Here is a 14890-nt window from a genome sequence, read left to right as displayed (position 1 = left end):
TTGTTCATGGCTCACCCAGCCCTAGCAGCAGTACCCACCAATGTTGAGGTCTCCAGGATGTTGTTCATGGCTCACCCAGCCCTAGCAGCAGTACCCACCAGTGTTGAGGTCTCCAGGTTGTTGTTCATGGCTCACCCAGCCCTAGCAGCAGTACCCACCAATGTTGAGGTCTCCAGGATGTTGTTCATGGCTCACCCAGCCCTAGCAGCAGTACCCACCAATGTTGAGGTCTCCAGGTTGTTGTTCATGGCTCACCCAGCCCTAGCAGCAGTACCCACCAATGTTGAGGTCTCCAGGATGTTGTTCATGGCTCACCCAGCCCTAGCAGCAGTACCCACCAATGTTGAGGTCTCCAGGATGTTGTTCATGGCTCACCCAGCCCTAGCAGCAGTACCCACCAGTGTTGAGGTCTCCAGGATGTTGTTCATGGCTCACCCAGCCCTAGCAGCAGTACCCACCAGTGTTGAGGTCTCCAGGATGTTGTTCATGGCTCACCCAGCCCTAGCAGCAGTACCCACCAGTGTTGAGGTCTCCATCGCTGAGGGCCTCCAGGATGTTGTTCATGGCTCCCATGTAGAAGATGAGACGGAATCGAGTGATGGACATGGTGACCAGAGAGAGGATGAAGAGAGGGCTGCTGATGCTCTGCATGAACGACTGGGCTGCAAGAGAGAAAGGGTTCGGAAGGACAGAGAAAAAGGGGGGGGAAGAGGTGATTCCAAAAGCTATATTTTGCTATGGAATGTTTTTCACATGGCTGAAGTAATCTGTGTAAATGGTGGGCCTGTATGTAATGAGAGCACAAATAAGAACACCAGAACTAATTTAGGCTTCCCTCAACCAAGGGGCTGAATACTTAAGCAATGACTAAGTATTTAGTCAGCCACCAATTGTGCAAGTTCTCCCACTTAAAAAGATGAGAGAGGCCTGTAATGTTCATCATAGGTACACTTCAACTATGACAGACAAAATGAGAAAAAAAATCCAAAAAATTACATTGTAGGATTTTTAATGAATTTACTTGCAAATTATGGTGGAAAATAAGTATTTGGTCACCTACAAACAAGCAAGATTTCTGGCTCTCACAGACCTGTAACTTCTTCTTTAAGAGGCTCCTCTGTCCTCCACTCGTTACCTGTATTAATGGCACCTGTTTGAACTTGTTATCAGTATAAAAGACACCTGTCCACAACCTCAAACAGTCACACACCAAACTCCACTATGGCCAAGACCAAAGAGCTGTCAAAGGACACCAGAAACAAAATTGTAGACCTGCACCAGGCTGGGAAGACTGAATCTGCAATAGGTAAGCAGCTTGGTTTGAAGAAATCAACTGTGGGAGCAATTATTAGGAAATGGAAGACATAAGACCACTGATAATCTCCCTCAATCTGGGGCTCCACGCAAGATCTCACCCCGTGGGGTCAAAATGATCACAAGAACGGCGAGCAAAAATCCCAGAACCACACAGGGGGACCTAGTGAATGACCTGCAGAGAGCTGGGACCAAAGTAACAAAGCCTACCATCAGTAACACACTACGCCGCCAGGGACTCAAATCCTGCAGTGCCAGACGTGTCCCCCTGCTAAGCCAGTACATGTCCAGGCCCGTCTGAAGTTTGCTAGAGAGCATTTGGATGATCCAGAAGAAGATTGGGAGAATGTCATATGAAACCAAAATATAACTTTTTGGTAAAAACTCAACTCGTCGTGTTTGGATGACAAAGAATGCTGAGTTGCATCCAAAGAACACCATACCTACTGTGAAGCATGGGGGTGGAAACATCATGCTTTGTGGCTGTTTTTCTGCAAAGGGACCAGGATGCCTGATCCGTGTTAAGGAAAGAATGAATGGGGCCATGTATCGTGAGATTTTGAGTGAAAACCTCCTTCCATCAGCAAGGGCATTGAAGATGAAAAGTGGCTGGGTCTTTCAGCATGACAATGATCCCAAACACACTGCCCGGGCAACGAAGGAGTGGCTTCGTAAGAAGCATTTCAAGGTCCTGGAGTGGCCTAGCCAGTCTCCAGATCTCAACCCCATAGAAAATATTTGGAGGGAGTTGAAAGTCTGTGTTGCCCAGCAACAGCCCCAAAACATCACTGCTCTAGATGAGATGTGCATGGAGGAATGGGCCAAAATACCAGCAACAGTGTGTGAAAACCTTGTGAAGACTTACAGAAAACGTTTGACCTCTGTCATTGCCAACAAAGGGTATATAACAAAGTATTGAGATAAACTTTTGTTATTGACCAAATACTTATTTTCCACCATAATTTGCAAATAAAATCATTAAAAATCCTACAATGTGATTTTCTGGATTTTTTTCTCTCATTTTGTCTGTCATAGTTGAAGTGTACCTATGATGAAAATTACAGGCCTCTCTCATCTTTTTAAGTGGGAGAACTTGCACAATTGGTGGCTGACTAAATACTTTTTTGCCCCACTGTATGTATATTTATACATACAGTATATTTATTTATCTTCAAATGTTAGAATTTGTCTTCCAATTTGACAGTACAAATTATTTTGGGTAAAAAATAAAGACAATTAAATACATTTTAATTCCGCTTAGTTTTTTTTATATTTTTTATATAGGCCTATTGTAAACGTGTATTATTTTTGCGTCGCCATCTAACTTGAATGTTATTTTGACAGAGGTAATGACCTGTCCATCGATCAGCACAATAATCGATTAAACGGGACCATGTTTGAAACACAAGTGGTTCTGAGCTTATGTCAATAGTTACACAGGTGATAATTGGGGTGAGCATATTTTCTTCTTTTTAATGTGCTGTATGTATACTGTGTTATATTGTAGGTACTTTGTGCTGCGTTATGTTGACAGGAAGTTGAATGAAGTTTGTTGAGTTGTCAGAACATTGTGTAATGTTGTATGAATCTTTAGTGAATGTTGTCTGAACGTTGTGTCCTTACATTCCTCCTTGGGTTTTCTGCTGACCTCCAGGTCCATGGTTGAGAGACAGAGTCTGTGTCCTTCCTTAGTGGCCAGCTCTCTCTGCTTCGGACTGTTGCCCACACTCAGACGCTTCCCCACCTTGGTCACCTGATGGTAGAACTGCTTCCCTGTGATCTTGTGGTCAAAACCCAGCCAACTGAACTTTACCTTCACACTAGGGAGGAAGAGGGGGACAGGGAGAGGGGAGGGAGAAAGGATGAAGGGGAGGTGGTGAGAGAGAGAGAGATGGAGGGGTTCACGTAACACAGTAACAGAGAGGGGTTCATGTAACACAGTAACAGAGTGGGGTTCATGTAACAGAGAGGGCTTCATGTAACACAGTAATACAGCTGGTTGTCTGTACAGTTAAACATTCCTGATCTGACCTGGAGCTTAACCTATGACCTTTAACCTGGCGGAAACTAGATGTGTGCGGTGTGCACCTGGAGTCCATGTCCTCGGGGCCAGGGAAGGGTTCCAGGGGCCAGTTGAAGAAGCAGTTGAAGAAGACGAGGCCGGAACATGCTGCCCAGACAACCATGATGGTGATGAAGGTCACACCAAGGTCATAGATCACCTAGGAAACATCAACAACAAAGATGATCGACTACATTACAGTTTCTTAAAGATGTTTCAGATACTTTTGGTGCGTGTGTGTGTGTGTAAACGTGCCTGTGTGTGTTACCTTGACTCCAGGGAAGGTGACAGCAGAGGAGGCATAGGAGCCGATCATCAGAGCAATGAATGTAGAACGCAGATTACCAAACATGTTAGGGAGCTAGAGAGAGAGAGAGAGAGAGAGAGAGAGAGAGAGAGAGAGAGAGAGAGAGAGAGAGAGAGAGAGAGAGAGAGAGAGAGAGAGAGAGAGAGAGAGAGAGAGAGAGAGAGAGAGAGAGAGAGAGAGAGACAGAGAGACAGAGAGAGAGAGACAGAGACAGAGACAGAGAGACAGAGAGAGAGAGAGAGAGAGAGAGAGAGAGAGAGAGAGAGAGAGAGAGAGAGAGAGAGAGAAAGAGAGAGACAGAGAGAGACAGAGAGAGACAGAGAGAGACAGAGAGAGAAAGAGAGAGACAGAGAGAGACAGAGAGAGAGGGAGAGAGAGAGAGAGAGGGAGAGAGAGAGACAGAGAGAGAGAGAGAGAGAGAGAGAGAGTCTTTTGGTTTCCAGGCTTTTGGTTTGTGAAAGACTCCTGTCTAAACTGGTTGGGGTCTCTCTGAGGGTCAGAAAGAAACGCAAGGAAAAAGAGTCCGTATTTTGTTTATTAAAACAAATACTGGGACTATATTCTTGGTGCGGTGAAAGACGATAGGAGGAGCAAGAGGTGGAGCGAGAGGCGGTGGATCTCTAGTGACACAGCGTTGACAGATCTCTAGTAATGTAACACAGCGCTGACAGATCCCTAGTAATGTAACACAGCGTTGACAGATCTCTAGTAATGTAACACAGCGTTGACAGATCTCTAGTAAAGTAACACAGCGTTGACAGATCACTAGTAATGTAACACAGCGTTGACAGATCTCTAGTAATGTAACACAGCGTTGACAGATCCCTAGTAATGTAACACAGCGTTGACCGATCTCTAGTAATGTAACACAGTGTTGACAGATCACTAGTAATGTAACAGTGTTGACAGATCCCTAGTAATGTAACACAGCGTTGACAGATCTCGTAATGTAACACAGCGTTGACAGATCACTAGTAATGTAACACAGCGTTGACAGATCTCTAGTAATGTAACACAGCGTTGACAGATCTCTAGTAATGTAACACAGCGTTGACAGATCCCTATTAATGTAACACAGCGTTGACAGATCCCTAGTAATGTAACACAGCGTTGACAGATCTCGTAATGTAACACAGCGTTGAGAGATCACTAGTAATGTAACACAGCGTTGACAGATCTCGTAATGTAACACAGCGTTGAGAGATCACTAGTAATGTAACACAGCGTTGACAGATCTCTAGTAATGTAACACAGTGTTGACAGATCTCTAGTAATGTAACACAGCGTTGACAGATCCCTAGTAATGTAACACAGTGTTGACAGATCTCTAGTAATGTAACACAGCGTTGACAGATCTCTAGTAATGTAACACAGCGTTGACATATCTCTAGTAATGTAACACAGCGTTGACAGATCTCTAGTAATGTAACACAGCGTTGACAGATCTCTAGTAATGTAACAAAGCGTTGACAGATCTCTAGTAATGTAACACAGCGTTGACAGATCTCTAGTAATGTAACACAGCGTTGACAGATCACTAGTAATGTAACACAGCGTTGACAGATCACTAGTAATGTAACACAGCGTTGACAGATCTCTAGTAATGTAACACAGCGTTGACAGATCTCTAGTAATGTAACACAGCGTTGACAGATCTCTAGTAATGTAACACAGCGTTGACAGATCTCTAGTAATGTAACACAGCGTTGACAGATCCCTAGTAATGTAACACAGCGTTGACAGATCTCTAGTAATGTAACACAGCGTTGACAGATCTTTAGGACTCTGTTGTTTATGCCTAAAACACCCTTTCAAAAATAAACATGCAGTAACTGCAGTTGAGTGGAATATTTTGGACACAGTAATTGCAGAATACTGTAGTTATACTGCACTCTCGCTGCAATATTGTTTTGTAAAGGCAGTCTGAATTAGTCAATATTGTTTTGTAGGGGCAGTCTGAATTAGTCAATATTGTTTTGTAGGGGCAGTCTGAATTAGTCAATATTGTTTTGTAAGGGCAGTCTGAATTAGTCAATATTGTTTTGTAAGGGCAGTCTGAATTAGTCAATATTGTTTTGTAAGGGCAGTCTGAATTAGTCAATATTGTTTTGTAGGGGCAGTCTGAATTAGTCAATATTGTTTTGTAGGGGCAGTCTGAATTAGTCAATATTGTTTTGTAGGGGCAGTCTGAATTAGTCAATATTGTTTTGTAGGGGCAGTCTGAATTAGTCAATATTGTTTTGTAAGGGCATTCTGAATTAGTCAATATTGTTTTGTAAGTTCAGTCTGAATTAGTCAATATTGTTTTGTAGGGGCAGTCTGAATTAGTCAATATTGTTTTGTAGGGGCAGTCTGAATTAGTCAATATTGTTTTGTAGGGGCAGTCTGAATTAGTCAATATTGTTTTGTACGGGCAGTCTGAATTAGTCAATATTGTTTTGTAAGGGCAGTCTGAATTAGTCACTATTGTTTTGTACGGGCATTCTGAATTAGTCAATATTGTTTTGTAGGGGCAGTCTGAATTAGTCAATATTGTTTTGTAAGGGCAGTCTGAATTAGTCAATATTGTTTTGTACGGGCATTCTGAATTAGTCAATATTGTTTTGTACGGGCATTCTGAATTAGTCAACGCTAATACATAAATCTGTAAATAATGTGGACATTTTTTGATGAGACAATCCATTTGACATCCCACTATACTTAACAGAAACTAAAGGGATGCTGCTAACCAGCTAACCAGCTAACCAGCTAACCAGCTAACCAGCTAACCAGCGCAGCACAAACAATTATGAATTATTCCACCAAAAGCTAGTTGGCTAATGTAGCTAAATTACAGTGGCCTTCAGAAAGTATTCATACCCCTGGACTTCTTCCGCATGTTGTTGTGTTACAGCCTGAATTCAAAATGGATTACATACCCCATAATGAATTTAACATGGATTAAATAACCCATAATGAAATTTAACATGGATTAAATACCCCATAATTAATTTAACATGGATTAAATACCCCATAATTAATTTAACATGGATTAAATACCCCATAACGAATTTAACATGGATTAAATACCCCATAACGAATTTAACATGGATTAAATACCCCATAACGAATTTAACATGGATTAAATACCCCATAATGAATTTAACATGGATTAAATACCCCATAATGAATTTAACATGGATTACATACCCCATAATGAATTTAACATGGATTACATACCCCATAATGAATTTAACATGGATTACATTGAGATGTTGTGTCACTGGCCTCTACACACAATACCCCATAATGAATTTAACATGGATTAAATACCCCATAACGAATTTAACATGGATTAAATACCCCATAATGAATTTAACATGGATTAAATACCCCATAATGAATTTAACATGGATTACATACCCCATAATGAATTTAACATGGATTACATACCCCATAATGAATTTAACATGGATTACATACCCCATAATGAATTTAACATGGATTACATTGAGATGTTGTGTCACTGGCCTCTACACACAATACCCCATAATGAATTTAACATGGATTAAATACCCCATAACGAATTTAACATGGATTAAATACCCCATAATGAATTTAACATGGATTACATACCCCATAATGAATTTAACATGGATTACATACCCCATAATGAATTTAACATGGATTACATTGAGATGTTGTGTCACTGGCCTCTACACACAATACCCCATAATGTCAAAGTGGAATTATGTTTTTATTTGTTTTATTTACAAATTAATTTAAAAAAACGTAAAGCTGAAATGTCTTGAGTTAATATGTATTCAAACCCTTTGTTATGGCAAATCTAAATAAGTTAATGAGTAAACATTTTCTTAACAAGTCACATAATACGTTGCATGGAGTCACTCTGTGTGTAATAATAATGTTTAACATGATTTCTGAATGACTACCTCATCTCTGTACCCCACATATACAATTATCTGTAAGGTCCCTCAGTCAAGCAGTGAATTTCAAACACAGATTCAACCACAAAGACCAGGGAGGTTTTCCAATGGCTCACAAAGAGCATCTATTGGTAGATGGGTAAAATAAAGAGCAGACATTGAACATCCCTTTGATCATGGTGACGTTATTCATTACACTTCGGATGGTGTATCAATACACCCAGTCACTACAAAGATACAGGCGTCCTTCCTAACTCAGTTGCCAGGGAGGAAGGAAACCGCTTAGGGATTTCACTATGAGACCAATGGTGACTTTAAAACAGTTAAAACTGAGGATGGATCAACAAATGTCACGCCCTGACCACTAACACCTCTCTGAGTCTTCACAGTCAGCCCAATAACACCTCTCTCAGAGTCTTCACAGTCAGCCCACTAACACCTCTCTCAGAGCCTTCACAGTCAGCCCACTAACACCTCTCTCAGAGCCTTCACAGTCAGCCCACTAAACACCTCTCAGTCTTCACAGTCAGCCCACTAACACCTCTCTCAGAGTCTTCACAGTCAGCCCACTAACACCTCTCCCAGAGTCTTCACAGTCAGCCCACTAACACCTCTCTCAGAGTCTTCACAGTCAGCCCACTAACACCTCTCTCAGTCTTCACAGTCAGCCCACTAACACCTCTCTGAGCCTTCACAGTCAGCCCACTAACACCTCTCTCAGTCTTCACAGTCAGCCCACTAACACCTCTCTGAGCCTTCACAGTCAGCCCACTAACACCTCTCTCAGAGTCTTCACAGTCAGCCCACTAACACCTCTCTCAGAGTCTTCACAGTCAGCCCACTAACACCTCTCTCAGAGCCTTCACAGTCAGCCCACTAACACCTCTCTCAGAGCCTTCACAGTCAGCCCACTAAACACCTCTCTCAGTCTTCACAGTCAGCCCACTAACACCTCTCTCAGAGTCTTCACAGTCAGCCCACTAACACCTCTCCCAGAGTCTTCACAGTCAGCCCACTAACACCTCTCTCAGAGTCTTCACAGTCAGCCCACTAACACCTCTCTCAGTCTTCACAGTCAGCCCACTAACACCTCTCTGAGCCTTCACAGTCAGCCCACTAACACCTCTCTCAGAGTCTTCACAGTCAGCCCACTAACACCTCTCTCAGAGTCTTCACAGTCAGCCCACTAACACCTCTCTCAAAGTCTTCACAGTCAGCCCACTAACAACTCTCTCAGAGTCTTCACAGTCAGCCCACTAACACCTCTCTCAGAGTCTTCACAGTCAGCCCACTAACACCTCTCTCAGAGTCTTCACAGTCAGCCCACTAACACCTCTCTCAGAGTCTTCACAGTCAGCCCACTAACACCTCTCTCAGAGTCTTCACAGTCAGCCCACTAACACCTCTCTCAGAGTCTTCACAGTCAGCCCACAAACACAGACACGGAAACAAACATCCACAAACCAACAGTGAAACCCAGGCTACCTAAGTATGATTCTCAATCAGAGACAACTAACGACACCTGCCTCTGATTGAGAACCATACTAGGCCGAAACAGAAACCAAACATAGAAACACAAAACATAGACTGCCCACCCCAACTCACGTTCTGACCATACTAAATAAAGACAAAACAAAGGAAAATAAAGGTCAGAACGTGACAGTACCCCCCTCCAAGGTGCGGACTCCGGCCGCAAAACCTGAACCTATAGGGGAGGGTCTGGGTGGGTGTCTGTCCACGGTGGCAGTTCTGGCGCAGGACGTGGACCCCACTTCACCAAACTTCACCCGCCTCTGTGGCCTCTTTAAAGCGGCGACCGTCGGCACTGACCTTGGACTGGGAACCCTAGACATCCCGAATGGATGGGGGATTCCGGCAGTGCCGGGAAGGCGGGAGACTCCGGCAGCGCCGGACAGGCGGGAGACTCCGGCAGCGCCGGACAGGCGGGAGACTCCGGCAGCTCCGGAGTGAAGGGCGATTCTGGCATCGCCTGGCTGACTGACGGCTCTGGCAGATCCTGGCTGGCTGGCGGCTCTGGCAGCTCCTGGCTGGCTGGCGGCTCTGGCAGCTCCTGGCTGGCTGGCGGCTCTGGCAGCTCCTGGCTGGCTGGCGGCTCTGGCGGCTCCTGGCTGGCTGGCGGCTCTGGCGGCTCCTGGCTGGCTGGCGGCTCTGGCAGCTCCTGGCTGGCTGACGGCTCTGGCAGCTCCTGGCTGACTGACGGCTCTGGCAGCTCCTGGCTGACTGACGGCTCTAGCAGCTCCTGGCTGACTGACGGCTCTGGCAGCTCCTGGCAGCTCCTGGCTGACTGACGGCTCAGGACAGACTGGCGGCTCTAGCAGCTCTGGACAGACGGGAGACTCTAGCAGCCCTGGACAGACGGGAGACTCTAGCAGCTCTGGACAGACGGGATACTCTAGCAGCTCTGGACAGATGGGAGACTCTAGCAGCTCTGGACAGACGGAAGGCTCTGGCAGCGCTGGAGAGGAGGAAGGCTCTGGCAGTGCTGGAGAGGAGGAAGGCTCTGGCAGTGCCGGACAGGCGGAAGACCCTGTAGGCAGAAGACGGAGAGACAGCCTGGTGCGGGGGGCTGCCACCGGAGGGTTGGTGCGTGGAGGTGGCACTGGATAGACCGGACCGTGCAGGCGCACTGGAGCTCTTGAGCACCGAGCATGCCCAACCTTACCTGGTTGAATGCTCCCCGTAGCCAGGCCAGTGCGGCGAGGTGGAATAGGCCGCACTGGACTGTGCTGGCGAACCGGGGACACCATGCGTAAGGCTGGTGCCATGTACGCCGGCCCAAGGAGACGCACTGGAGACCAGATGCGTAGAGCTGGCTTCATGGCACCTGGCTCGATGCCCACTCTAGCCCGGCTGATACAAGGAGCTGGAATGTACCGCACCGAGCTATGCACCCGCACCGGGGACACCGTGAGCTCCACCGCATAACACGGTGCCTGCCCGATCTCTCTCGCTCTCCGGTAAGCACGGGAATTTGGCGCAGGTCTCCTACCTGGCTTTGCCACACTCCCTGTGTGCCCCCCCCAAATACATTTTTGGGGCTGCCTCTCGGGCTTCCTTGCCAGCCGTGTTCCCTCATATCGCTGGCTCCTCTCTCCGGCTGCCTCTGCTCTCCAAGCTGCCTCCACCTGTTCCCATGGGAGTCGATCCCTTCCAGCCAGGAAATCAGGATGACAAATATAAATTCTATTTGGACACAGTTCTATTAGAACACACCAAAAACTAAACATATTTAGGACTAAATATGACCAACACAGGTAGCTTTCACATGGCTGTGAATGAGCTGAGAGACAAAGCAAGAAGAGCATTCTATGCCATTAAAAGGAACATCAAAATCGAAATTCCAATTAGAATCTGGCTCAAAAATGTTCCAATCAGTTCTAGAACCAATTGCTCTATATGGCAGTGAAGTATGGGGTCCAATCTCTAATAATGAATTTACCAAATGGGACAAACATCCAATCGAAATACCGCATGCAGAGTTTTGCAAGACTGTATTGCAAGTGCAAAGAAAAACTCAAAATAACGCATGTAGAGCAGAAGGGGGCCAATACCCCCTCCTCATTCAGATAGAAAAAAGAGCCATCAAATTTTACAACTATCTAAAAACAAGTGACCACAAAACATTCCATCACACAGCTCTACAATGTCAAGAGATGAAACAAGAGAAGAGTCTCCTCAGCCAGCTGGTTCTGAGGCTCAGTTCACTAACCCAAACCAACCCCACAGAGCTTCAGGACATCAGTCAACCAGCTGGTTCTGAGGCTCAGTTCACCAACCCAAACGAACCCCATAGAGCCTCAGGACAGCACTCAGAAAATCTGGCCCAACCAAATCATCACAAAACAAAAATAAAAATATATCACCTATTGGAAAGACACCACAACACATCTAAGTAAACTTCAATGTTATTTGGCTCTAAACAGACAGTACATGGTGGCAGACTATCTGACCACTGTGACTGATAGAAAACTGAGGAAAACATTAACTAGGTACAGACTCAGTGAGCAGTCTGGCTATAGAGACCGGTCGTCACAGACAAACCTGGCTGCCCAGAGAGGACAGTCTGGCTATAGAGACCGGTCTTCACAGACAAACCTGGCTGCCCAGAGAGGACAGGCTGGCTATAGAGACCGGTCTTCACAGACAAACCTGGCTGCCCAGAGAGGACAGGCTGGCTATAGAGACCGGTCGTCACAGACAACCCTGGCTGCCCAGAGAGGACAGGCTGGCTATAGAGACTGGTCGTCACAGACAAACCTGGCTGCCCAGAGAGGACAGGCTGGCTATAGAGACTGGTCGTCACAGACAAACCTGGCTGCCCAGAGAGGACAGGCTGGCTTTAGAGACCGGTCGTCACAGACAAACCTGGCTGCCCAGAGAAGACAGGCTGTGCTCACTCTGCTTCAGGGGAGAGGTAGAGACAGAGCTGCATTTCCTATTACACTGTGACAAATACTCAGACCTAAGAGAATATTTCTTCCCCAAAATTATAATTCAATACAAAGAATTTGAAATGATAAAAGATGAAGAAAAAATCTAATATTTATTGGGTGAAAAGCCAAAATGTGTAGCTTTTCCAGCCAAATATGTGTCCTCCTGCCACAACCTGAGGGACAGCCAGTGAAAAGTGTAATGTATTGTCGATAATATTTCCCATCTTGTTTTGTTTTGTCTTTCATACCACGTCATGTGTCTTCTCAGTCATGTTGACACTGGTCTACTACCAGATCATGTGTCTTCTCAGTCATGTTGACACTGGTCTACTACCAGGTCATGTGTCTTCTCAGTCATGTTGACACTGGTCTACTACCAGGTCATGTGTCTTCTCAGTCATGTTGACACTGGTCTACTACCAGGTCATGTGTCTTCTCAGTCATGTTGACACTGGTCTACTACCAGGTCATGTGTCTTCTCAGTCATGTTGACACTGGTCTACTACCAGGTCATGTGTCTTCTCAGTCATGTTGACACTGGTCTACTACCAGGTCATGTGTCTTCTCAGTCATGTTGACACTGGTCTACTACCAGGTCATGTGTCTTCTCAGTCATGTTGACACTGGTCTACTACCAGGTCATGTGTCTTCTCAGTCATGTTGACACTGGTCTACTACCAGGTCATGTGTCTTCTCAGTCATGTTGACACTGGTCTACTACCAGGTCATGTGTCTTCTCAGTCATGTTGACACTGGTCTACTACCAGGTCATGTGTCTTCTCAGTCATGTTGACACTGGTCTACTACCAGGTCATGTGTCTTCTCAGTCATGTTGACACTGGTCTACTACCAGATCATGTGTCTTCTCAGTCATGTTGACACTGGTCTACCACCAGGTCATGTGTCTTCTCAGTCATGTTGACACTGGTCTACTACCAGGTCATGTGTCTTCTCAGTCATGTTGACACTGGTCTACTACCAGGTCATGTGTCTTCTCAGTCATGTTGACACTGGTCTACTACCAGGTCATGTGTCTTCTCAGTCATGTTGACACTGGTCTACTACCAGGTCATGTGTCTTCTCAGTCATGTTGACACTGGTCTACTACCAGGTCATGTGTCTTCTCAGTCATGTTGACACTGGTCTACTACCAGGTCATGTGTCTTCTCAGTCATGTTGACACTGGTCTACTACCGTGTCATGTGTCTTCTCAGTCATGTTGACACTGGTCTACTACCAGGGCATGTGTCTTCTCAGTCATGTTGACACTGGTCTACTACCAGGGCATGTGTCTTCTCAGTCATGTTGACACTGGTCTACTACCAGGTCATGTGTCTTCTCAGTCATGTTGACACTGGTCTACTACCAGGTCATGTGTCTTCTCAGTCATGTTGACACTGGTCTACTACCAGGTCATGTGTCTTCTCAGTCAGGTTGACACTGGTCTACTACCAGGTCATGTGTCTTCTCAGTCATGTTGACACTGGTCTACTACCGTGTCATGTGTCTTCTCAGTCATGTAGACACTGGTCTACTACCAGGTCATGTGTCTTCTCAGTCATGTTGACACTGGTCTACTACCAGGTCATGTGTCTTCTCAGTCATGTTGACACTGGTCTACTACCGTGTCATGTGTCTTCTCAGTCATGTAGACACTGGTCTACTACCAGGTCATGTGTCTTCTCAGTCATGTTGACACTGGTCTACTACCAGGTCATGTGTCTTCTCAGTCATGTTGACACTGGTCTACTACCAGGTCATGTGTCTTCTCAGTCATGTTGACACTGGTCTACTACCAGGTCATGTGTCTTCTCAGTCAGGTTGACACTGGTCTACTACCAGGACATGTGTCTTCTCAGTCATGTTGACACTGGTCTACTACCAGGTCATGTGTCTTCTCAGTCATGTTGACACTGGTCCACTACCATTGATTTAATGTATTGTTGTTTTCATTAATATTGTTGTTGTAGTTGTTGTTAATGGTTATCCCATGTCCACTATTATTATTGCTGTTGGTCACACCATTTATTTATATATAAATATATATATTTTATATATAAATATATATTTGTATTTTATTTTATTTTTCGATATGTATACTTTGACAATGTAAGTAATAATGAACTTGCCATGTCAATAAAGTCAATTGAATTTAATTGAGAGACAGAGAGAGACAGAGACATACAGAGAGAGAGAGAGACAGTGAGAGACAGACAGAGAGACAGAGAGAGAGAGAGACATACAGAGAGACAGAGAGAGGACAGAGTGTCACGGCCTGACCTGAGAGAGCCTTTTATGTCTCTATTTTGGATTGGTCAGGGTGTGATTTGGGTGGGTATTCTATGTTCTGTTTTCTATGTTTCTTAATTTCTGTTTTGGCCGGGTATGGTTCTCAATCAGGGACAGCTGTCTATCGTTGCCTCTGATTGGGGATCCTACTTAGGCAGCCCTTTTCCCCTCCTTTCAGTGTGGGTAGTTGACTTTGTTAGAGGCATTATAGCCGAAGTTAAGCTTCACGGTCGTGTCCTTGTTTTCTTGGCTACATTTTCTATAAATGAAGGGAATATGTACGCTGACCACGCTGCGCCTTGGTCCTCTTCTTACGACGCCGTTACACAGAGACAGAGAGAGAACAGGAGGGTTTGTGTGTTGAAGTCGATGAAAATAACTAAATCAACCGGACAGACATTTACATTACTCACTCACGCCGCCAAACTTACCCTAGTAGAACTGACTATCCTACCGATCCTCGACTTCGGCGATGTCATCTACAAAATTGCTTCCAACACTCTACTCAGCAAACTGGATGCAGTTTATCACAGTGCCA

At 45.2% G+C, this 14890-nt stretch overlaps 1 protein-coding gene across 1 annotated transcript in view; it reads right to left on the bottom strand.

The window, feature by feature from the left end:
* Nucleotides 1-14890, bottom strand: part of LOC110517633 (large neutral amino acids transporter small subunit 4-like) — a 41789-nt gene that overhangs the window by 13535 nt on the left and 13364 nt on the right. Inside the window, exons 6-9 of the mRNA XM_036968219.1 lie at nucleotides 3645-3737; nucleotides 3403-3536; nucleotides 2938-3134; nucleotides 519-662 (exon numbers count right to left, since the gene is read on the bottom strand). Of these exons, the coding sequence (XP_036824114.1) occupies nucleotides 519-662; nucleotides 2938-3134; nucleotides 3403-3536; nucleotides 3645-3737 (568 nt within the window). The remainder of the gene's footprint in view (nucleotides 1-518; nucleotides 663-2937; nucleotides 3135-3402; nucleotides 3537-3644; nucleotides 3738-14890) is intronic.

Source organism: Oncorhynchus mykiss, chromosome Y (assembly GCF_013265735.2).
Source record: "Oncorhynchus mykiss isolate Arlee chromosome Y, USDA_OmykA_1.1, whole genome shotgun sequence".
Taxonomy (NCBI): Eukaryota; Metazoa; Chordata; class Actinopteri; order Salmoniformes; family Salmonidae; genus Oncorhynchus; species Oncorhynchus mykiss.
Note: the sequence above shows the minus strand (reverse complement) of the source record. Positions and strands in the feature narration are given on the sequence as shown.